The sequence below is a fragment of the Branchiostoma lanceolatum genome, chromosome 1 (genome assembly GCF_035083965.1).
Source record: "Branchiostoma lanceolatum isolate klBraLanc5 chromosome 1, klBraLanc5.hap2, whole genome shotgun sequence".
NCBI classification, from domain to species: Eukaryota; Metazoa; Chordata; class Leptocardii; order Amphioxiformes; family Branchiostomatidae; genus Branchiostoma; species Branchiostoma lanceolatum.
In genome coordinates this window covers 37,766,774-37,791,034 of record NC_089722.1, presented here as the reverse complement: position 1 = coordinate 37,791,034, position 24,261 = coordinate 37,766,774, and the positions used below count along the sequence as shown (strand labels likewise).

Genomic DNA, 24,261 nt, shown 5'->3' with positions numbered 1-24,261 from the left:
TATATATATATATATATATATATATATATATATATATATATATATATATATATATATATATATATATATATATATATATATATATATATATATATATATATATATATATATATATATATGTATATTCCTCTGTATATAATGCTCAATGCAACCGGAGGTTGTTTCTACAATTACCTGAGCTGTAGAATAGTGGATCATCATACAATAACACTCAATGCCGCAGATAGATTAGACTATATATTTAGATGGAACAGCTCATACAGTGTTGAAAAAGGGAAAATATATAAAAGATTGTTTTGTTACTAGAAAAATAATGATATTCAAAATTAGCCCAACTTGAATCATGTAAAACCTAAGATAGTAATTTTGTTGCAGTGAATAGTTTCATTCCATACCTATGTCTTGTTCTATGTTTACCGTCGTTGCCATACTTTGTACCTGCTACAATAATCGCGCAATAAAGTTATTCACGGAAACCTTTGAAGTTCTTCTATAATGCTCAATTGTTAACGGAGATATCATTGTTGTAAACATCCAGGAGGGTAGCGTGGTGCGAGAGGCGGCCGAGGAACGTGTCCGTACCCTGACCAAGGAGTTTGAAGAGCTGGACGTACAGTACAAGGAGATGGAGGAGTCATGGACGGACCTGAACGAAACCAACCGGGATCTCGAGATAGGGAGAGACAGAGCTCTCAAGAGCCGCGACGAACTCAAGGTAAGGTTACACTAATTTCGTTTCTTTGCTCTTGGATATAAAAAGAAGATACAGAACTAGAAGATCAATATACAAACAGGACATGGCGGGGAAATCTGTACACACAGTTTTCGAGAATAAAGATAATTATCCAGACTCTAGTTTTGTAGATTCTAGGCCATCTGTTTACGAATAGTCCTCTTGCTACATATTTTTTTAAGAATGCCTTAGAACATAATAATGTACGTAGCTTACTGCCCTAGTCGCTAGGAATATAGCTTTGTGCTTGCTAGTACGCCACTTACAAAGATACAAAGGTAAGGGTATGCTTTTTTTTAGGGCGCAGGGACAGTGAGTTGTTTAACTACGGTGTGTAGGGCATTGTAATGGAGGGCAGAGCCCTCTTTGGCTTTTATTCACTGCCTTTTACACCTGGGTGGAAAGAGGAAAGTCGTATAAATTGCCTTTCCCAAGGGCGGTAGAACAATATCGGTAGCACGTCATGAGATTCGAACCCAGCACCTCTGGGTTCAGGGCCAAACATCTTGACCGTTGCGACAACACGACGCCACTTTACATGTCTTACAGCCGAAGCAATACATGTCTTGACGTTTTCTTCTACCTTCTGCAGTCTGCCGTGGAAGAGATGGAAGCGAGGCTGTCCGAACACGAGAACGCCAAGCAGGGCGAGGACTCTGTTCTCCGGGAGAAGGAGGAACAGGTGGCACAGAACGCCGCTAAGATCGAACATCTCACCAACGAGAAGGCTCGTCTCGAGGACCTCAACGCCGTAAGTGTCTTTAAAGACCCCCTCTCACTATGCACTAGACCCGCGGCACGCTGGCGGCGTCGCTGCGGCTGATCGAATTGACAAAGCACTCAACGAATTTCATCGACAAAAAACGAATCTTTTTTTAGCTTTGTGTGTTTTGTTGTCTTTTTGGTCATATTTGCACATTTTGAATGACATTTCCATTATGAAGTCAAGGGCAACACAAATCCAATTTAGGACGCAGTGACGCCGCAAGCGTACCGCGGGTCCAGTGAGAGGGAGGCTTAACTAATCTCCAAGACGGTGGGATCGAAGTTGTTTGTTTGATTCAGTCAAGAAACTTATATTTAACCACGTTACGTGAAATGGAACATCACCAAAGGACCCTGTCAAGTTTTGCAACAGGCAAGTTGGCATTCTCAATACAGTACAGTTGTGAATGTGTCACCAATAAAATATCTGGTGACAGACAAAACTAGCCAAATATCCTTGTTGATGTATGCCTAGACACATCTTCTCTAGCTCTGAAAATCGTACAAAGAAATACTATAACGAATATGCCCGCGCCTTTAGTGGAATATTGCGATATATTCATGATGACAATTATCATTAATTCCATGCTTGATATAGCTTGTCAAAGGAGACACTTGGTGATCAAATTATCATTGTGAATACACTTATACAAGCTTGATATTTTGCTCCGCAGCAAACACTGGAGGACTTGGCAGCGGAGGAGGAAAAGGCTTCCGAACTGTCCAAGGTGAAGATTCGTCTGGAACAGACCATGGACGACGTAAGTGTTTTAGTCTAGGTTTATATTTCCTGTGACTTCGGCGTAACGGTTACAGCGTTGAACTCGGAATCAATAGGTCCCGAGTTCGATACTCACCATGCCCCAACGTTGTGCCCTTGGGAAAGGCACTTTACACTACCTTCCCGGACGGTGGAGTGACGCCCACCGAGCCTATTCGGTTAATCTGTCAAACTTTGTGCCAAAAAACACACTGCAGATTTGGTTGCCGATGTGCCAACATCTAAGTACATTTGCCACTGAGAACCGTTAAATTTTTCAATTGTTTTGATTTCTTAATTTTTTATTTTATTTTCTATATTCAACGCATTATGTCTTTCTTAGCCTACCACGTACCATGCATTTGTTTAAAAGTTCTGGTAAATTATTGATTATCTTAGCTGAACATAATTTTCTTAGTGATACAATCTTATTTTTCCTTTATCGACGTTTCGGTAGAGGGAATGTGTACCCAAGAAAACTATGTGGAATTTATTTACACAAAAGTTATCTACGGGGGTTTTACTTGTTAATGTACCAGTAGGTAGCAGGCAATTTGTTGACCACTAAGTTAATTCGTATAAAACAAATGAAAAAAAAAAGGACGAGAACAGAAAACTGTGACCATATCATAAAAAAATATAAAAAAGCACTTTGATACACTTGCCACCTGCACATCAAATATTGGGCGTATTCTACTTTTATTCCCTTTCGAATATAATGTAAGTTGATAGATTTACTAGCCATTGCAATGCAGTTTATCTATTTCTTGCGGCCAATTGAAGATCTTATGCCATGTATTGCCTCTGAAGCAAAGAATTTGCCAATTTTGTAACTTAAATAAGGTAAAAGATGAAGTCCACTTTATTGTAGACTGTAGTTTATATAGCAACGATAGAAATATTTTGTTTGATTATATTACGGGAACGTTTCCACACTTTCAATTCATGTCTGATATTGAGAAATTCATTTTTATCATGCGTTTTGACCATACAATATCAAACAAGTCTATCTCAACTTAAATTTCCTAACATCACAAAGAGACGAGAAGAAGCCGAACTTATGACTTAGTGTAGTTTTAAAACCATTGTATTAGACTAGTATTAGAAACTGTGTGTGTCATTATATGAACATTACCATGTACCTACATGCCTGTACTAAGCCCGTGATAAAGCATGAATGTACAATAAAGGTTATTATTATTATGTTAATGAAGTTGTAAATGGTGTACCACTCGTTCTATTCGGGCAGCTGGAGGACAACCTCGGTCACGAGCGGCGTATCGTGACGGAGGTTGAGCGGGTGAAGTCCCGGCTGGAGAGGGACCTGAAGGCCGTTCAGGACAAGATCGCGGAGATAGAGGCCCTCAGGGAGCAGCTCACTGACACGCTCAAGCAGTAAGCAGAAATAAACACACACACACACACACCAAAAATCCGTAGGGGACACTCACATACGTATTGTTGTTTACTGTTTATTGTTTCGCATATGTACAAGTATTCCATCTCTTAAAACAAAGAGATACAGGGAAATAAATACGCCTGCAGAAGCCTAGGTGGTTTTTGTGGGCCTACCCTCGAAACTTAACAATAGGAACTTTATCATAAATTGTATAGAACTCAAAACTAAACAAAATTAACGATAGAAAATAAGTTGAAGTTATATCATAAATCCTAATAGATGAACAGATACGAGAAAATACAAAATAATTTTTTTAGATTTCAAACATAATACGGTATGCTAATATGATCAATGATAATCATAATTAACAAATTGTGAAGAAAAAGATAAAAATCAAAACAAAATATTAATCATCAAATACTAATAATCAAATATCGAAGGAAAAAGGAAAACCTGTATTGTACGTCGTGCGATCGTAGTACGACAGCAAACTGAAGTCATTCTTGAAAAAGTGGTAGATGTGTCTTGAAAAATTCAGCTATTTTGTTACGGAAAAAAGCTGTCTAAGATCCTTGTCGGCGGGTAGTTCCGTCTCGAAGGTTCTACCACATCAAAATCGTGCGACGACAAACTACGAATGTGACTGCGCCCTTAAGTATCAATGATGAAGTTCAAATATTATCATGATACAGCCGCGGTGGATGATCAAAATGCCGATCAAGAAGTACTAACTTTCTAATGTGCACATGTCTGTACCATTTGTAAACAGCATCGAAATTCCTTTCGTTTATTATACTGATGGAATGATTGTACCATTTATGTTGGTAGCATGACGTTTTTGCAATGATAGCAATTTTGATTCTATATTTGAATAATGTTGTTCTTGTGTAAGAAATAGATTTGTGCATTTCTGAAAAGATTGTGCACTGTACTCATTTTCGCTATTATTCTCTTTAGGTCTACTAGATTTCATTGAAGCAAATGCATGTTTGGAACGGAGACACCTTATGTAACACCGTTGTTCCTTCCTTATAGGAAAGAGCAAGAAGCGCTCACCGCAACAACAGGCATGGAGGATGAGGCCGGAGCAGCGTCTTCTCTTCAGAAGAAGATCCGGGAATTCACGGTATGCATCCCCCTCCGTGTCGTAACAGTACCCCCTTCCGTGTCCTAACAGTAACGCCTTCCGTGTCCTAACAGTACCCCCTTCCGTGTCCTAAGAGAACCCCCTTCCGCGTTATATAGCAGTACCAACTGTCGCGTCCTGACAGAACCTCCTTCTGTGTCCTAACAGTACCCCCTTCCGTGTCCAAACAGTACCCCCTTCTGTGTCCTTACAGTTCCCCCCATCCGTGTCCTAACAGTACCCCATTCCGTGTCCTAACGGTACCCCCTTCCGTGTCCTAACGGTACCCCCTTCCGTGTCCTAACAGTAGCCCTCATCTGCGTCCTAACGGTATCCCCCTCCGTGTCTTAACAGCACCCCCTTCCGTGTCCTAACAGCACCCCCCCCCCTTCCGTGTCCTAACAGTATCCCCTTCCGTGTCCTAACAGCATCCCCCTGTGGGGTCCTAATAGCATCCCCCTTCGTGTCCTAACAATACCCCCTTCCGTGTCCTAACAGTACCCCCTTCCGTGACCTAACAGTACCCCCTTCCGTGTCCTTACAGTACCCCATTCAGGGTCCTAACAGTACCCCTTTCCATTTCCTTACAGTACCCCTCTTCCGTGTCCTAACAGTACCTCCTTCCGTGTCCTTACATACCCCTCCCGTGTCCTAAAAGTACCCCTCTTCCGTGTCCTAACAGTACCCCCTTCCGCGTCCTAACAGTAGCCCTCATCTGAGTCCTAACGGTATCCCTTTTCAATGTCCTAACAGTATCCCTTCCGTGTCCTAACAGTACCCCCTTCCATGTTCTTACCGTACCTCCTGCCGCGACCTAACCGTACCTCCTGCCGTGTTATATCAGTACCCCTCCGTGTCCTAACAGTACCTCCTGTCGCGTCTTGAAAATATAGGTTTGTACACATGACATCGACAGCCGCCATGCTCGTTATTTGAACAAGGAAGAAACCATATCTTTGAATATTCATCATTTCATACTTACATGACTACATATTATAAACATATATCACGTTGCAAAACACACGTTGTTGAAGTTATGTATTATCTTCACCAAAAACTTTTATCAAGATGACGCTATGCATATGGTTGGAAGATGGATATATAAGAGACCAAATTAAATGCTCATTAACTATTTTAAATATCCATTTGTTCTTTAGAGGCTTGCAGAGGACATTGAGGATGATATTGACGTCGAAAGATCTGCACGCGTCAAGGTATGTTCGCGTGTTTGAGTACACGTAAGATACCATATGAAGAAATTAAAGTAGAATCCAATATTTTTGATTTTACACGAATTGCCAAAACAGATGTTAAATATTGACATGTCATTCTTAAAAAAAAATCAAGATATTTTCAGAAATACTGCATTTCTATCAAAGAAGAACAAACAAATGTATTCACTTCAAAAGAATGAATGTATGCACTTGAACGCTCGACAATCGTACATGGCAACATGTATGAGAGGACACTTCCTTTTTTTATTGTTGAATACTGTGACATTACGTCACACAGGCTGAGCGGGCCAGGACGGAACTGCAGCGCCAGTTGGAGGACATGACAGAGAAGCTGGACGAGTCGTCGGGTCTGTCGAATGCCCAGATCGAGAAGAACAAGCGGCGAGAACAGGAACTGGCACGGGTACGTCAAACGCTATCTTACTAAATGTATACATAGTTAGATATTGGTAATAAATCATTATATCTACTTAAGTACGTTTTCCACATGTTCGCGGTGATCTAGACGACTGGTGGTGCATATGCATGGGAAAGAGACAGGGGTCATTGTCTTCAAATATGCATTGTTTTCACTGCTGCGTTCGTGTACTCGCTGGTTCATCAGTCTGTGATCTAGAGGCCTGAAGAAAATCGTGGGATTAGAGTGTGTTGATATGGCATTATATGCACCGCAGTAGCCTGGTCCCAGTCTCTTGGGGTCGGCTTAGGGGTGTTTTACCGGGCCCAGTCTGCTTTATTGAACCGTTTCTGATCGATAGCCTGTCTACTTAGCTGCCTTTCTACTTCCGCTGCCACCCTACTTTCGCCGCCGACGTAATCTAATCCAAGGCCGTAAACCAACACCCCAAGCGGGCTAAGCTGTCTGGGTGGGCGGGGGTCACTCCCAGTGCCGTAGAGATATCAGGGAGCCGCCGATGGTATGGTTTCCAGGCTATGCAGTGATGCGTTCGTGTTTTCTCTGGCTCGCCGTGGTCTAGAAGACAGCCTGACGGGGCAAGATGCCTGCGAAATAGTGAAGAGGTGAATCATTATATCGGCTTCTGTACTGTGTCCATGCCCTTAGGTTCGCCGTGACCTTGAAGACACCCTGGCGGCGCAGGAGGCGGAGGCGTCCGGTCTGAGGAAGAAGCATGCCGACCTGCTGGCCGAGATGACGGAGACGCTGGACCATCTCGCCAAGGGAAAGACCAAGGTGGAAAAGGACAGGAACAGGCTTAGACTGGAGATAGAGGACCTCAACGTCGCCTTCGATGCCATCTCCAAGCAAAAGGTTAGCCGCCTTTTAAAATCTAAATCATTAGATTTAAATACAGAATTGGACTGCTCGACCATTTGAAAACCCATTACCCCTTTCCATAAAGACGGCGAGTGCGCTGCGACCCCTGAGGGACAATAGAGTGGAAAGTGGCATCGTGTGGCGCAATCGCTAGGGTGTTTCGCCCACAATCGAAAGGTGCCGCGGCCGAGTTCGAAATCACCGATATGCCCCGATGCTGTGCCCTTGGGAAAGGCACTTAACAAGACTTTCTTCACTTCACTCAGGTGTAAATGAGTACCTAGCTTCGGTTAGGGACGTCCCTTGGATAGGACGTTAAATGGAGGTCCCGTGTTTGAGGAGAGCCACACCTCGAGCACGTTAAAGAACTCAACGCACTTATCGAAAAGAATAGGGGTCCTTTCCGGTGTGAGTGGTCCAAAACTTAGACCTATGGTCGCACACGGGTTCGCACTTAGTAATAGCTTTCGGCTAGTTGGGCAACCCGAACCAATAAATAAAAGATAGTCTCAACGAATTTCATATATAAAAAAAAAAAGAGGAAAATTTGTTTTTTATCTTTGAAATCATACTTCGACATCTTGCATCATCATACAGTTGTAAAATTAGGGGTTACGGAATTTCAATTTTTGTCGCTGTAAGTTCGCTCTTCCCGGTCTTGGGAGGAAGCATGTGGATGCCATCATCCGAATACAATAAACAACCTCGAGAGAGAGAAGGTCCAAACAATTAACCTTAATACGTTGATGAAGATTAGACATCCAGGTGATAAGATACGCCAAAAATAGTTACTCATTGACAAGGAACTGGATAAAATCAAACTTAACAGTGTCTAACTACTTCCAAAGCTATAAATCTAATCTATAAATGCTTGTCTTGTGTAATTATGTTTAGCCATACCTAGTATGGCTAAACATATTGTTTTTACTCAGGTTTCTTCTCCTCCTCCTCCTCCTCCTCCTCCTGTCAAATCTTTAAATGGATTCATCTCTGTCATTTTTATACCAAATGACCTGAAATTTGGTACAAAGGTAATGTAGGCAAAAACCAATGTGTGTTTTTTTCCTTTTTTTTTGATATTGACCTTGAAAGTGATTTTATTGAGGTTTTTATGACCAATAATGCATATCTTGGCCTCCTGGGCCTTGGTATTTCAACCGAATGACCTGAAATTTGCTGTATATGTGCCTTGAACAAATATGTAAAGGACTACATTCTCATTTTTGGCATACATATCTTCAAAACGATCTATTTGGGGCTTTCTTGACGATATTTGCCACTTCCATCACTTTCAATACTACATATGACCTAAAGGTCAGTGACCCCAAGTGCCTTGCACCTGGCCTTGCATGCCTGTGAGCCTTGCGACCACCTGATTGGTCAATTGAATTAATCTAATTATCTTTCATTTCTGGCGCAGGTGTGCTAATATCCATGCCAAATATGGTATGGGAATTCCTAGGACATGCGATTACATGGCTTTGTTCACTCTTTTTTTGAACAAAGATACACATCTCCAGTTCCTATGTATTAAACCAAAATAATGTGAAATTTGACATGTGTCTGCCTTGGTTATGTACACAGGCCCTCATTCAAATGTATGGCATACAGCCTTTCAAAACGATTTTTTAATCAAAGAATTGTATACTATTGAATCATGCATTCAAACAAAGGGGTGTCACATTCTTATATTTCACCCATACTATCGCTGAAATATGTTGTTTTTGGTCATTTCCTTCTTCTCCTGTCAAATCTTCATATATATCATTATGTATGCTATGGAAAACTTGATCTTTTTAATTCAATTTTGAACTGGGTTGATTATGCGCAAGAGTGTAATTTTCAGCGGATCTTTTTCGACTGGTCTAGTTAACATGGAGATGGCGCGGAATATCCCATTCTTGCAAGGGGAGGATTCTTTAATTATTTCTTTCAATTTTGAGCTGGAATGATTATGAAAAAGTCCATTTGTTAGCAGAAGTATATTTTTTAATTAATAAGTGGATATGGTTTTGGACTGGTCCATATTGTGTTGAGGTGCTACTGGAAGACTCCATTCCTGTATGGAGAGACTGAGAATTGTTTTTAAAGTCAATTTTGGACTGGGGTGATCCATTCTTTTAGTGGAAGTATTTTAGAATGGTCCATTGTTATTTTGGGAGAGTCCATTTTTTGCATGGCGAGGAGTATGGCTAAACATGCTGTATTTGCTCGCAAATGTTGCCTTTCTAGTTTAATGTTGAGTTCTCTATTCGTCGGTTTTAGAGTTTAAACTACTGATCTAGATCCTATACAATTAATTTACACAAAAAAGGATGTCGGTATGTTTTATTATGCAAATATTCTTGAATAAGATAATCTGTGTTTCTTTAGGCCCAGTTTGAGAAACTGAACAAGCAGCTGGAACTGGCGTACATCGAAACCACCGTCAAGATCGAGGAGCACTCGCACGCCATCTCCGAGCTCAACTCCGCCAAGAACCGACTGGCGGCGGAAAATGGCGAGCTCCTCCGACAGCTGGAAGAGTCCGAATCGAGCAAGGGCGGACTAAACCGACAGGTTACCGCTCTAACCGCACAGGTATAAAGCCTTATCCAAGAATGTTATGTGTTCGAGAGATTCAGTGTGTGTGTATGAGTGTATGTGTCTGTGCGTGTTTCTTGTTGGTATGATAAGCCAAGGTGTAGTGGTTGAATATCTATGATAGTAGGCCTTGATAAGAGCTTCAAATGATAAGATTTCGAGCCCCGTAGCGGCTTGTTATAGTACTACAGCGGAACTCCCTATTTTGTCGATCTAAAGATGGTACTGTCGAGTTTTTCAAAGATAGATAGATAGCCTTTGGACTGATCAAAAGAGTGACATCTTTTTGAGCCCCTAGCAGCTTATTAAGACCTCAAACTAAAAGACAAAGTTGATTTCTACATGTATATCGCTCGTTCTCATTTAAATGTACACATTTTGTAACTTCCGTTACCGTTTGAAGTACGATGTTCCTGACATTAGGACATGCCTCATACGAGGTGTCAAACTGTCGTTTTGATGACGACTTAAAACTTTTCTAGCTTATAAAAACGGCAGTTTGGCACCTTATGTGTGGCATATCTTAATGCCAGGATCGTCTAACTTCAAACTGTAACGGAAATGACAAAATGTGTACATTCAAATGAGCACGAGCGATATACTAGTTTGTTTTGTGCATTAAGCCCATATGGGCAAGTACGCGCAAATAAAGATCATCATGTTTGCAGGTGGAGGAGGTGAAACGCGCCCTGGATGAGGAACTGGCGGCGAAGGGCCAGGCGTTCGCCCAGCTGCGTGCTGCCCAGGCCGAGCTGGCCTCCCTGCAGGAACAGCTGGAGGAGGAGCAGGAGACGCGCGGCGAGCTGCAGCGTCAGCTGGCCAAGGCCAACAGCGAGCTGTCCTCCATCAAGGCCAAGTACGAGACGGACGCCACCCAGCGTATGGAGGAGCTGGAAGAGGTTAGTATATTAACTTGAACTTCAGTAGGGTCGTGTGGCGTAACGGCAGGGTGTTCGGCCCAGAACCAAGCGGTCCCAAGTTTGAATCCCCCTGACGCCACCGATGCTGTGCCCTTGGGAAAGACACTTAACACGACTTTCTCTCTCCACCCAGCTGTAATAATTGGTATATGGTTCTATGTACGTGGCACTGTTAATACAAATTACGAAAACTTGAGTGCAGTGCCACGTCGTCATTGTCTGTCAAAAAGCGAAGTAAAAAAAACAACAAAAAAACAAACTTGGACGTTTGTGCTCTTAGTAGCTGGGCCAGTTTACACTTGTGCGTAATGTTTAAGTCCGTATAAGTCGGGCATTATCAATCTTTTGGTTTTGGTAAAGTTTGCGGTGAAAAGTTGTTTTCTACTATGACCCACCGTAAAATGACTTCATTGGTCGCAAACTTTGCCTAAACCCAAATGTGTTAGGGCCTTAATACGCAACCCATGGGGACTTGAAAATGCACACAGGAAAGGCTTATGACGGTAAATTCAGAGTACTCTCAGGATAGTCGTAGATGTGTCGTACAACATCGGCTTGTTTTGTAGCATGGCGATCTTACGAAAAATGTGAACGTTCCTTCAAGAACAGCGTAACTTTGTATACATGCAAAACGTAGCTTATTTTTAAAGTTTACCCACAAAATGTACGAACCAGAGGTAGGTTAACGTTGTAGTAGTAGTCGAAATTGCTTGCCCTAACTTGGAACAATGTGTTTATTTGTCTTCAAAATGTAACAAAATGAAGTTAGATGGAACGAAAAGAAAGAAAAAAAACATGAAATGATATTTGATCTATGTTTATCAACAGGTGAGGCGGAAGCTGACCATCGCGCTGGCCGAGGCTGAGGAACAGGTGGAGTCTGCCACCGCCAAGTGCAGCAGTCTGGAGAAGACTCGCAACAGGCTGGCTGCGGAGGTGGAGGATCTTCAGGTGAGAACACGAGGACATGTAGCAGGGAGGCATTTGGACGGTGTGACGATTCATTTAGTTATATCAAGGCTTCGCAGATGTCTGTGAGGTGCCGTCAACAGGATCGCAGTGGTTTCTATACAGCGGAATAAAAGTTATCATTAACTAGAGTTAAGTATTTGCGATTGTGCTACATATACTTCAGGTTTGTTATGTTAGTTTAGTGATTACGGGTTCTTTTTATAAATATAAATTGGTATTAAATTTTTTGTTATTTCAGTTGAATGTGCGATAGTTGTGTGCCAATTTATTAAAAATAGAGAGAACGCTAGCGACCCCAAAAAAACACCCCTCCCAATGAAATGGTATGGCTACCCTGCGACGTCACAAAAACAAAATGGCGGCCACCACAAATGCCAAACCTGTGACTAATTAGAAGTAATCTTACAACTGGTAACAAATGGTGCTAACCAACTTTCTTACTTATCACAGTAATTACAAAGACAAATATAAAATACAATCTTGGGGCTACACCATGTCCACCCATAAGTTGAAAGGAAAGAAATTAAAAGGAAACAAATCAAAAATGTTATTGAAACATTCATTACTATAGAGGCACACACACACAGATGCGCACATCAGCGCTGAAAGTAACGCTTAAGAACAATATATTTGATTCGTTCAAGAGACTACTCTATATTTAGAATCACCAAGAGTCTGTTTTTAACTTCGATCTATGACTAGACAATCAGCCACCACATATTTCTTTCGTCTTGTCTCAAATGGGAAGACGAACAAAATGCACAATCTTTCTTATAAGGTTGTTTCCTGTCTTAACTATTTCTAATTTTGTTTCCTATCGGACTTTCTAAAATATGTCTTCATCTCATTAACATATCAATTCAGTGTTTTTAAGTTAAAATCTTATGAACCTCAGATCTTACACCTTAGTACTAAAGAAAGGTAGTGGATGCCACCACAAACGTCTGACCGTTTCCAAAATCCGAACCATTCCCCCAGGTTGACGTGGAGAAGGCACACTCCATGTGTCAGCAGCTGGAGAAGAAGCAGTACCTGTACGACAGGCAGCTGGAGGAGTGGCGCTCCAAGTGCGAAGTCGTCGCCGTGGAGCTGGAGAAGTCTCAGAAGGAGAGCCGCGAGAGTCAGTCCGAGATTCTCAAGGTCAAGGGTGTGCTGGAGGAGGCTCAAGACGCGTTGGAGCACCAGAAGAAGGAGAACAGGTTCCAGCAAGGTTTGAATCCCATCAGTTGTTACCTGATCAAATATGATACACACATCATACAGCGCATAGCTTTAAGCCCCCCTTTCTCTGGACGCGCGGCTCGCTGGCGGCGTCGCTGCGTCCTTAAATGGATTTGTGTTACGCTTAACTTTATAATTGGAATTTCATTCAAAACGTGTAAGTATGTCCAAAAAGACAAACAAAATACATAAAGCTTAAAAAGGTTCGTTTTTGGTCGATGAAATTCGTTGAGTGCTTTGTCTATTCGATCGGCAGCAGCGACGCCGCCAGCGTGCCGCGGGTCCAGTGAGAGGGGGGGGGGCTTAAGAGTCATTGCACGAGAAAACCAGGCAAAACCAGGCAGAGGTGGGAAGATGGGGGTCGGCCAAATCGGCTCATACTTTGTATGTGTGATAGGTATGTTGAACTATGAACAGCCATATAATTAAAACCCTCCAGCTATTTTTCGTTATGGCGTTCTGGGACCCCCCTAGGAGACCCTCAAAAATTCAACAATTTATAGCTGAAAATTACTGAAATTGCAATGGCTACCCTGACAATTCTGATTAAGATACGATTATAAATTTTATATTTCCATATAGCATGGGTTCCCTAGTTTCACCTACCAAAAGTTGAAGGTGAAGCATTGAAGTTATGAGGGTGTACTAGGGGGTTACCAGAACCAATGAAAGCAGAATTTTCATCTCTTTGAATTTTAGTCATTTTCAAGGGGCATTATCTGCCCTGGGCAGTGGCTTTGGAGAATGGTTTTACTGTTGCTGGAGAGAAGAACATCTACTGATTGAAAAACAAGCGTCGTTTAATTGGGATACATATAACGCGAGCTGTGAATGGGGGCTCTTTATGGGGATTTTTCGGGTTTGGGGCTATAATAAATCAGGTTGTGACGTCTCACTACGGGGTAAGTTATGGCAATTTTTTCTGCCGCTGGGTGAAAACCATGCAGAATTGTCATAAAATGCTAGCACAAATCAGAAATGTTCATTTGGGCTCTACATGGGGGATATGAGGATACTTAAAAAGTAAATGAAGCTTGTTTTGCACATTTTACAGTTGCTTTTTAAGACGTTAATCAGTAAATTACTTACTAAAAAAGTATGTGCAATTATAAAGAGGTCAATAGTGAAAAGGCTATGGATGGGGGTTATCAGGACCCATATATGTGATATCACGGGTACCCGCAGCTATATGGAAAATCAAGAAACAAGACAGTCACTGTAACAAATATCTGGGAATAGTTTTAAACTATATATATATATATATATACTTATAAGTTTGGGTCAGTACATGAATCATAATGAAATCAACAGATTGTACATTGCAGTTGCAATTGTTCCATTTCAAAGAACATTATATATTTGGTATCAAGCATTCTCGAAGAACTCAGCCAATGATTGTAACTAGTAATTTCAATCTCTTTTACCCATCTAAAAAATCTAAAATGACACAATCCACACAATTCATGCAATACAAGGCACCTGGCTATTGGCTAGCAGGAAAGCCAGGTACTTGGGAACTAAGTGGTTATGTATACTATGCTACAATTGGAATAGTTTTGAATATTGTTTAACCAATACAGTATCAAAACTAACAGCATTTAATTTAAAAAAAAACAACAACACCAAAACATGCATTTGCTGCAGGCGGTTAGAGGTTGTCAATGTTGACAATGTTATGGGAATGTAATGTGAAATCTCAAAGATTGAAAAAAGTTAAGGGCATCACTGAAATTCTTTGTATGTATTATTGCCGTAATACAGATAATAGTGCAATGCTAAAAGTCAATGCTTCATAACAAAGAAAAGTCCATAGAAACAGCCCAACATGTGCAGGTGCGCAGATGTAGGAGGCTTTCCCGCGGCCGTATACCGGTACTGGTCGTATTAGTGACAAGTGGCAAGTACGTGGAAATTGCGATGCGTCACTCCTATCAGCTTCAAGGCATTCAGCCTTTCACATATGGCGCGTTTGCAGATGTTCGTTTCTCACAAATGATAGATGATGGCAACAGTTGTATTTTGTATTATTACATTCATTTCATCCTCTGTGAGGTGACACAAGTTTCTTTACAAGTCCATTTGAAGCATGGCAGAATAAAGATCATCATCCTGTAAACCAACATCCTCCTTAATCACCTTCTTGAGAGTCAGACTGAGTGAAGAACAAGTTGATGTGCATGATCTTGAACTTCAATTTTTGTATAATGATATTCATCTGTTCAACGCGTATGTCTGTTTCAATGGTCCTATGGAATGATTTTAAGAATTGCATGCATTTTGTAGATACATGTAGTATCAACATTTTAATATGGTTTGTGTAACCCTGGGAATGAAAATTACATTACATGCTACAGAAATGGGCTACGTTTTTGAGAACACATTGAAAGTTTTATAATCTGTGAACTGCAGTTTGTTAAACCTGTTCTGATCCTGATTGGCCACGAGAAGTATATATATTTAGCTAAAATCTAAAATTGTTCTTGACATTTGTTATAGTCTAATTTCTTTATTTTCCATATAAAGTATATGTAGTTCTGCACCCATGTGCACGGGTGTGTACCAATGATAATGTGGAGTTCTGATAACCCCCATACATAGCATTTTTTCATTATGTAACATTTAAGAAATGAATATGCATATGATTATTTAGTGTGAAACTAACTAATTCTTAGAGAGCAACTGTAAAATGTGCAAAACAAGCTTAATTTTCTTTTTAAGTATCCTCATATCCCCCATGTAGAGCCCAAATGAACATTTCTGATTTGTGCTAGCATTTTATGACAATTCTGCATGGTTTTCACCCAGCGGCAGAAAAAATTGCCATAACTTACCCCGTAGTGAGACGTCACAACCTGATTTATTATAGCCCCAAACCCGAAAAATCCCCATAAAGAGCCCCTATTCACGGCTCGCGTTATATGTATCCCAATTAAACGACGCTTGTTTTTGAATCAGTAGATGTTCCTCTCTCCAGCAACAGTAAAACCATTCTCCAAAGCCACTGCCCAGGGCAGATAATGCCCCTTGAAAATGACTAAAATTCAAAGAGATGAAAATTCTGCTTTCATTGGTTCTGGTAACCCCCTAGTACACCCTCATAACTTCAATGCTTCACCTTCAACTTTTGGTAGGTGAAACTAGGGAACCCATGCTATATGGAAATATAAAATTTATAATCGTATCTTAATCAGAATTGTCAGGGTAGCCATTGCAATTTCAGTAATTTTCAGCTATAAATTGTTGGATTTTTGAGGGTCTCGGAGGGGGGTCCCAGAACGCCATAACGAAAAATAGCTGGAGGGTTTTAATTATATGGCTGTTCATAGTTCAACATACCTATCACACATACAAAGTATGAGCCGATTTGGCCGACCCCCATCTTCCCACCTCTGCCTGGTTTTCTCATGCAATGACTCTTAAGTGAATACTCATCGATTCATTCTTGTAATGAATGGGCTTCTGCGATTCATCATCTGTACATATATCAAATGCCTGACTTTATCAAATTTGATATTTTGGTTATAAGTAGTAGACATTTCAGTGTTGACTAGTAAATTAAAGCGTTGACTACTACTTCTACGTATCTTTCATCAACATGATTCTGTTTATTGCCACACTGTATCTAAAAATAAAGGTAAAGGTAGTCCCATAGCCCTTTTCGATGGCTTAGGGGCAGTGTGTCGTTATCCACTGTGTCTAGGACACGGTATTGTAAGGCGGGGCCAATCCCTCTTTCACATTCCCAACTAAAATCAGGTACCCATTTACACACAAGGGTGGAGTGAGAAAAGTCTTGTATCAATAAAGAGCCTCTCAAAGGGAAAAACATCACTGGCATGTCGGGGGATTCGGACACGGGACCTCTGAGCTCTGGACCAAACACAATAAACAATTACCCAACACGACGCCAAAGTATCTACATTTTCCATTCTGTATTTTCCCTTCAGCTGAGATCCATGACCTCCAGGACCAGCTCAGCGGCAACGCGAAGGTGGTGGCGGAGCTGGAGAAGGGGAAGCGCCGCCTGGAGGTGGAGATAGAGGAGCTGCACGGCTCCCTGGAGGAGACGGAGAACGCGCTGGAGCTGGAACAGGGCAAGGTGGTCCGCGTGCAGATGGAGTTCGCGCAGCTCAAGTCTGACATCGATAGGCGTCTGGCAGAGAAGGACGAGGAGTTCGAGAGCACGCTGTGGGTCTTGTTACTCTTTGTTGCGTTTCAAGTGTGTCAAGTGTGAAAATACTAACCATGTACTTGATCTTATAGTTCTTTTATCTTGTTTGTGCGTCACATCCTATATTTGGATGTGTAGTTGTGTACCATAGATATTGATACAATGAGATAGGAAAATGCTGGACGCAATCTACTTATCATGTGAAAGTCAAGAAAATGAAAAAAAAAAGAAGATATTCCTTATATGTTAACTAGCGGGTCGTTTTGGATCCATCTGTTTTTTTTTTAGTGTTGATGACCGTTGGATTGCACTCGACCTATTCCAATCTCATGGCATTTGTCAGGATATTGTTGACAAGTCTTCTTCTTGCATATAAATTACAAAAGTTTCTTCTTATGTTTTAGGCTAAACATGATATCATATGAATTGATGTGTTTCACAACCTTTGAGCTGTATCATTCAGTCTGGTGTACATTTTGCTTTGTTTTAAATCATCTACTAGCAAAACATATGGCAGACATACTGTTTGAACCAGAATGTAATTTCATTTTCGCACGACAATAGACCTCTCTCCAGTTATGGCGGCCATTTTGAATTTCCCGGGGTCAGCTGGGGGTCATGCACCAAAGTGAGGCTGGGGGTGTTGTGGCCTATGATAAGCCTATAAGCCTGAAAATATGATGATGCCTTTACAGCAAGCTTCACCAGCGCGCCCTGGACACCATGAACCAGAGTATCGATCTGGAGTCTAAGGCCAGACTTGAGGCTGAGCGGATCAACACCAGTCTGGCACAGCAGCTGAGCGAGCTGGAGACGGCTCTGGAGAACGCCAATAAGGCCAACCAGGAGAGCCGCAAACTGCTGGGATCTCTGCATCAGACCATGCAGGAGTTACAGGTCCGTTGAGGATGACTGTGCAGTCTTTAATTACTGTATTTTTTGGCGACGCCCGACAGGCGAGCCTAATAGTATACTTTACGCCCGATTTGTAACAATTCCCAGAATTGTACAGGCATGTGTGGAATGTGTTCGTGCATGCGTAGTTGCAACAAGTGAGAATTCCCTGGGGAATTTGTTTTGAAGTTGCCTGTCACAGTGTTGTTGTTTCCTTTACGGTAACTTTATGTTCACTGTTTTCACGGTAACCTCTGTACCGTGAACTTATCATCACAGTGAAAAAACCTGTTGCAATTATTTATGATTTCTTCACACATCCGTCCTGTAAATCACTTGCCGCCACTGTAAAGTTTAAGTTCAGTGAAAATGTCCATTTTCCTTAGGGCTCTGTCACACTTGCGCGTATATTCCAATGCGCGTGAGTTGCGCATTAAGTTTTTTTTTTCCGTTTAAGTAAGGTTTGCGGGGGAAAAGTTCTTTTCTACTTTGACCCACCGTTGTGCTATCAATGTGCACAAATTTCCATTACCGGAAAAGTTGAACAAAAGTCTAATAGAAAATTCACATTGAAACACTGGAACACAAACTAGATAGAAATTGGAACGAAGACTTGTTATAAGTTGTTTTTTTATCTTGCATCACGACTCCGCTGATTCTAAGCTAAAGTCCACACAAACACTTTGATTTCAAAGCAGTGAGACTCGCGTATGAGTCGAGGAATGACAACAGTGCCCGAAAAAAATGAATAAGCAAATATGAACAGATCTTAGTCCTTCCTTATTTCTGCATGTATCCCTTAGTTAATATTAATGAGGTGTCTTACACACATTTCAATTCAGAGTTTTGGTATAAAACCTGGTTCTCTAGTTCTTTAGTCACTGACGAAACATAGTGGATGCTGTCTTGAACGTTTGACTGTTTCAAAATCTTACCCAGTTGCTTGAGTAATTACTTTTTGGCGTATCGTATTACCTGGATGTCTAACCTTCATCATCGTAACCTTATCAGTACATCCGTGAATAGTATCATCAGGTTGGTAAGTCACTGAATAAAAATACTCTTTTTACACAACCAAGAAATTTATTCCACCGACGTTTCGGTGACCATCTTTCACTTTCTTCAAGGAAATTCTGACTGGTTCACATAGCAATGCAGCACAGGTGTTGCTGCTTATACATAATGAGATGCATTCCCAAACGCAAAATATTTACATATATACAATCACAGGAGATGACATCACTATGGGGTCCCAACCGTACAGAAGTGTAACACATACACAACTATCAACGATCATATAACAATGCCACGATTATTATGTATTTCTTAAGGATGCGGTCCCTAACGTGACTGAGTCTACATCCCCCCTCATCACGGTTCATGGCTGGAATCTTTTTATTCTTGTCAGTACATGTCTCCTCTGATGTGAATATGTGTGTCCGTATTTACAGATCAAGCTGGACGAGGAGCAGCGCATCCGGGAGGACCTAAAGGACCAGATCGCCATCAAGGAGCGCTACTGCAACTCCATGGCCAGCGAGATCGAGACTCTCCGCTCACAACTGGACGAAGTAGACCGCATCCGCAAGGTAACGTCACATATAGCAACATCTTTTGCTCCTTGGATTCCTGTACACTAAATACATCCAATGGTATGGGTTTTATGACCATTTTTGATGATATTTGATTCAGCATTTGATTTGGCGAAAAAGAAAATAATAATTCTAGATACATTTTTACAAGCAACAATCAGAACCTCATCACCAATTACAACCAAACACATCTTTATTACTAATATTTTATAAAAATTAAAAGCTAAAGCCCTTTCCACACCATACGGTGTGCAGGGCGCCACCGTTCCCATAGCCTCTTTGGTCAAACATCTATGTGAGCGTGGATAATAAAACAATATCTATAGGGGACTTTTCTGCTTTCAGCATGACTACTATACTGACTATGTTCTCGTTTTAGATTGCGGAAGTGCAGCTTGCCGAGGCAAACGACCGTCTGAATGAGCTGACGACCCAGAACAGCGGCCTAGTGGCGCAGCGGCGTAAGCTGGAGGGCGACATCCACACCATCCAGTCTGAGCTGGAGGAGCAAGTCAGCTCTCAGCGCCAGGCCGAGGAGAAGGCCAAGAGAGCCATCAGCGACGTGAGTAGGAACTGCAGCCAGCAGTCGTGTAGAATGTCCAAAGCTATCATGATATCGGTTCTTTCTGACGATGACGTATTTCATCAAAGTCAGACGTAGATGTGCCATGACTTTTTTTGAAGGCTAGGAAAGCCATCAGTAACGCGATGTGACATTTATTACTCTGAACGAAGTATCTAACACCCAACACGCAACAGAAAAGTTCGCCGCTTTTGTGGAGCTTTCGATGTATACTCTGCCTTTTCTTCAACACGGCGAGTCCGTTCGAATTCTAGTCTTGAAGTTCTCTTGTGATGTGACGTGACACGTCCAAAACATAACAAAACAAATAACATTTGTTGTCCGACCTTTATCTCTTACTTTCTAAGAAAAAGTAACCTGCTAGGCGAATGTTATACATTCTTGCATGTACACCATGCTGCCTGGAAACAGGGAGGTAGCCATGTATGTGTTAAGAAAATGTAACTGAAAATCGTTTCACCATTTAAGGCCGCACGTTTAGCTGAGGACCTCCGCGCGGAGCAGGAGGCAGCCCAACACGCCCTGAAGGTCCAGGCTACCATGGAGGCCAACCTGAAGGATCTGCAGCGCCGCATAGAGGAAGCCGAGCAAGCTGCAATCAAGGGCGGCCGCCGCGCCATACAGAAGCTGGAGGGCAGGGTAAGTAAATGCACTTCATTTCGTTTCCGTATGGTGGGGCCATTAGTAAAGATTTGCCTTCTAAGTTCTGGGAACGAATTAAGTGCATTTTCCCATTGTATAGAAGGGGAGGATAGAAAAAAGACTGCGGACACGACACTCGTTTGTGACATTGGGCAAGGTTGGACAAGTTTATAGTAGAGTGTTTTTTATAGAAGAGTGTTTTTTGCGCTTTATGCACAATTAATAAATTACGTTTTACGGTAAATTACTGGTAGCTACTACGCATTACGTAGATCATAAAAAGATGAAATATGTTACATGGGAATAGTATGACTTGAATAATCTGTTGCGGCTCAGGTTCGTGAACTTGAATTAGACATCGAAGCTGCGCAGAAGAAACATCAGGAAGACCTGAAGGGACTGCGCAAGAACGACCGCCGTCTTAAAGAACTCACCTTCTCGGTAAGGACCTAGGCCAGAACCTTCAATTACGTTTTGTTTCCAAATAGTGTTGGCAATCGGTGATAATTACACTGATATTTCAGTATCGATGTTTGAAGTCAAATTCATATGCCGCATATATCAGTATCCTATCACGTCAACTCTACTGAAAAACAGTATTGGACCTATATTGAGAGTCCAGGTTTCATGAGTCAATGCATATTATTAACAGTTAATCTATGAGTCCAGTTTGGTATTTCTTGAGTCAATACATCTTGAGTCTAGACGGTTAATCTGAGCAACACCGTGTTTACAGGTTTCCGTAGCAAAACCGTTGTTGGATCCGTTGGCATGTGTGGTGGCTGCCATCTTGAATTGTGACGTCACAAGGTCGCCATACCATTTTATTGCGAGGGGTGTTTTTTGGGGTCGCTAGCGTTTTCTCTATTTTCAACAATTCGTCACACAACTTTCACACATTCAACTCAAATAAAAAAAATCAATACCAATTCGTATTTATGAAAATATCTCGCAATCGCTAAACTAACATAGCAAACCTGAAGTATATGTAGCACAAATACTTAACTCTAGTTTTTTCTTATTTTTCCGCCAGTCTGAGGAAGACAGGAAGAACCAGGAGCGTCTCCAGGAACTGATTGAGAAGCTGCAGATGAAGATCCGGGCTCTTAAACGCCAGGTGGAGGAGACGGTACGTAGAACACATCATCAACTCTTGATGACTAACGAACATTCAATCTGAATACCTTACACACCTTAGACCTTGGATCCTCTTGCAACTAAATTGCATAGTAAGGTCGACTTGTCTAACGGTTTTCCTACGGAGGTTGAGGTTTTGAGTGGGTACTGCGTGTTTGTTTAAGGTACGGTTGAAGGGTGGCTGAGGATTTGTGTCAGGTAGTACCTTATAGCAAGGTGAAAATTTATGCAACTTAGTATGACGTCATGATTACGTCATCAAGATTTACAAGGCCACGCCCGTTTTTTTAGAAAAAGGCCTCTCCTTGGCTTATACTTCGATGTTTATCAATATGACTTTGCAGGAATGTACATGATAGTAATACATGAAGAATTATGCGTGTTAAGGAGTATATTTTGAAATGACGATATTTGTCGAATTTTTCAAAAATAAATTTCCAAAAAAATTCGCCAGAAATCGTCATTTCCAAAAAGCCTTTTTCCAAAAAAAATGGGCGTGGCCTTGTAAATCTTGATGACGTAATCATGACGTCATACTAATTTGCATAAATTATCAACTTGCTATAAGGTACTACCTGAAAAAAATAAGGTTGAGGAAGGTTTATAAAGCTTAAGAAAGGTTTTTTATTCAATAACATCCCAAAAATCTTCAGCCACCCTTCAACCGTACCTTAAAGTCGGAATAAACGTCAAGAGATATCATGAATATACACTTCTGTACGGAATAACTAGGCCATTGTCTAAAAACAGTATATATAAAATCAAACAGTTCAGAAAATGTTAACATTTGCCCTGCTTGCAATTATTTCTCTCGTGCAAATTTGCAATTGAGTGATTATTAAAAAAAAAAAAACAGCCCAACGACTATAACTACGTCACCCTCATCTGAATTTCTGCTCAACCATAGACCACAAAATTAACCCCCTAGAAGCAGAGAGAGGACGATATAAGAGATTACTAGTGTGCCAAAGAATTTGTAAATACTGTACGTCCAAAGCGGTGGAAGAAGAAACACATTTTATTTCCAATTTTCCAGTTAACCATAACGAAAGAACCGAATTGTTCAGATAGATAACCACAAAATACCTCTACTTTTACACATTCATGGATGAACAAAAAGCTACTATTCTCTCAAAATCTCAGAACCCATAAATTCTAGAAAAAGTAGGACTTTTCGTCTTCCATTGCAAAAAAGAAGTCAAACCCAGCTAGTTCAGATAGAGCCAAATGTCTTATTTAGTACTAGTAGCCTATTATTACAACAAAGTCAGTCACAGTTCACTGACACATGTATGTTTTTCCCTATGTTTCTACCATGTATTTGCAATGAGCCCACGGGTATAAACTTGCATTAAAACTTCTATAACTGGAGTAACTACTTTCGAATCCCACAGGAGGCGAGCGCCAGCCAGAGCCAGTCCAAGTTCCGCCACTGCCAACACGAGCTGGATGACGCCCTGGAGCGGCTGGAGATCGCGGAGAGCGCCCTGGTCAAGCTGCGCCACAAGACCGAGACCGTCACCACCGTGACCCGCGGGCCAGGGGGCTCTGTCGTCCGCCGGACCGTCACGCGCCGCACGGAGACCCCGGAATAGGCGCACAGGTGTAATCTCCATTCCGAAATGTTTCTGTGTCTCTCTTCTTCTTATTGATTTGATTTATCTATTTGGGTGTAAAAAAAAGTCCAGCCAGGGCTACCCAACTAGCCGAATGCTATAACATTTAAAGGGTTAGCCCTGGTAGCTGAACAAGATACAAAACTCAGTACAAAGCATAAGAGACATTTACGACTAAAATACTACTAAAATACATATAAACTTGCGAACACAAGATAATATACACACCCTAACAACACCGGAATGAGGTATCACATGGTGGAAGGTCTCTAAGATTCTAACAGGGCGGCTGCTATATAGCTAGTCCAACCCTAAAGACCTCTACTATCGGTGCCTGTACAATACGGCCCGGCAGATGATTCCACTCAAATCTAAAGCAGTCTCTATTTGCTGGGATTAAGTGGTATTTGCGATGATGGCTTCCTTTGGTATATTTATAATGTATCTTTATATCTCATGTAGTAACACACCAGCATCTGTATCTGTATCATCAACTGTATACGTATAGCATCACAGCAGGGGGGGGTGGCATGTCAACCGCTTACCTGTCAGCTCCAAAACAGACTGGATGGGACCTATACAAAGCTACTACGCAGGGCACAGAACATTTCTTGGACACAACACGCTACTCTCAAA

The 24,261-nt window shown here is 41.4% G+C and overlaps 1 protein-coding gene across 1 annotated transcript in view; it reads left to right on the top strand.

Moving 5' to 3' along the window:
• Positions 1–24,261, top strand: part of LOC136421767 (myosin-16-like) — a 48,611-nt gene that overhangs the window by 23,669 nt on the left and 681 nt on the right. Inside the window, exons 21-40 of the mRNA XM_066409306.1 lie at positions 539–715; positions 1,326–1,484; positions 2,173–2,259; positions 3,508–3,653; positions 4,693–4,783; positions 5,941–5,997; positions 6,296–6,421; positions 7,082–7,288; positions 9,668–9,874; positions 10,546–10,776; positions 11,626–11,748; positions 12,748–12,979; positions 16,938–17,178; positions 17,857–18,058; positions 19,507–19,644; positions 20,027–20,209; positions 20,699–20,869; positions 21,209–21,313; positions 21,906–22,001; positions 23,404–23,612. Coding sequence (XP_066265403.1) covers positions 539–715; positions 1,326–1,484; positions 2,173–2,259; positions 3,508–3,653; positions 4,693–4,783; positions 5,941–5,997; positions 6,296–6,421; positions 7,082–7,288; positions 9,668–9,874; positions 10,546–10,776; positions 11,626–11,748; positions 12,748–12,979; positions 16,938–17,178; positions 17,857–18,058; positions 19,507–19,644; positions 20,027–20,209; positions 20,699–20,869; positions 21,209–21,313; positions 21,906–22,001; positions 23,404–23,604 — 3,180 coding nt within the window. The 3' untranslated portion in view covers positions 23,605–23,612. The remainder of the gene's footprint in view (positions 1–538; positions 716–1,325; positions 1,485–2,172; positions 2,260–3,507; positions 3,654–4,692; positions 4,784–5,940; positions 5,998–6,295; positions 6,422–7,081; positions 7,289–9,667; positions 9,875–10,545; positions 10,777–11,625; positions 11,749–12,747; positions 12,980–16,937; positions 17,179–17,856; positions 18,059–19,506; positions 19,645–20,026; positions 20,210–20,698; positions 20,870–21,208; positions 21,314–21,905; positions 22,002–23,403; positions 23,613–24,261) is intronic.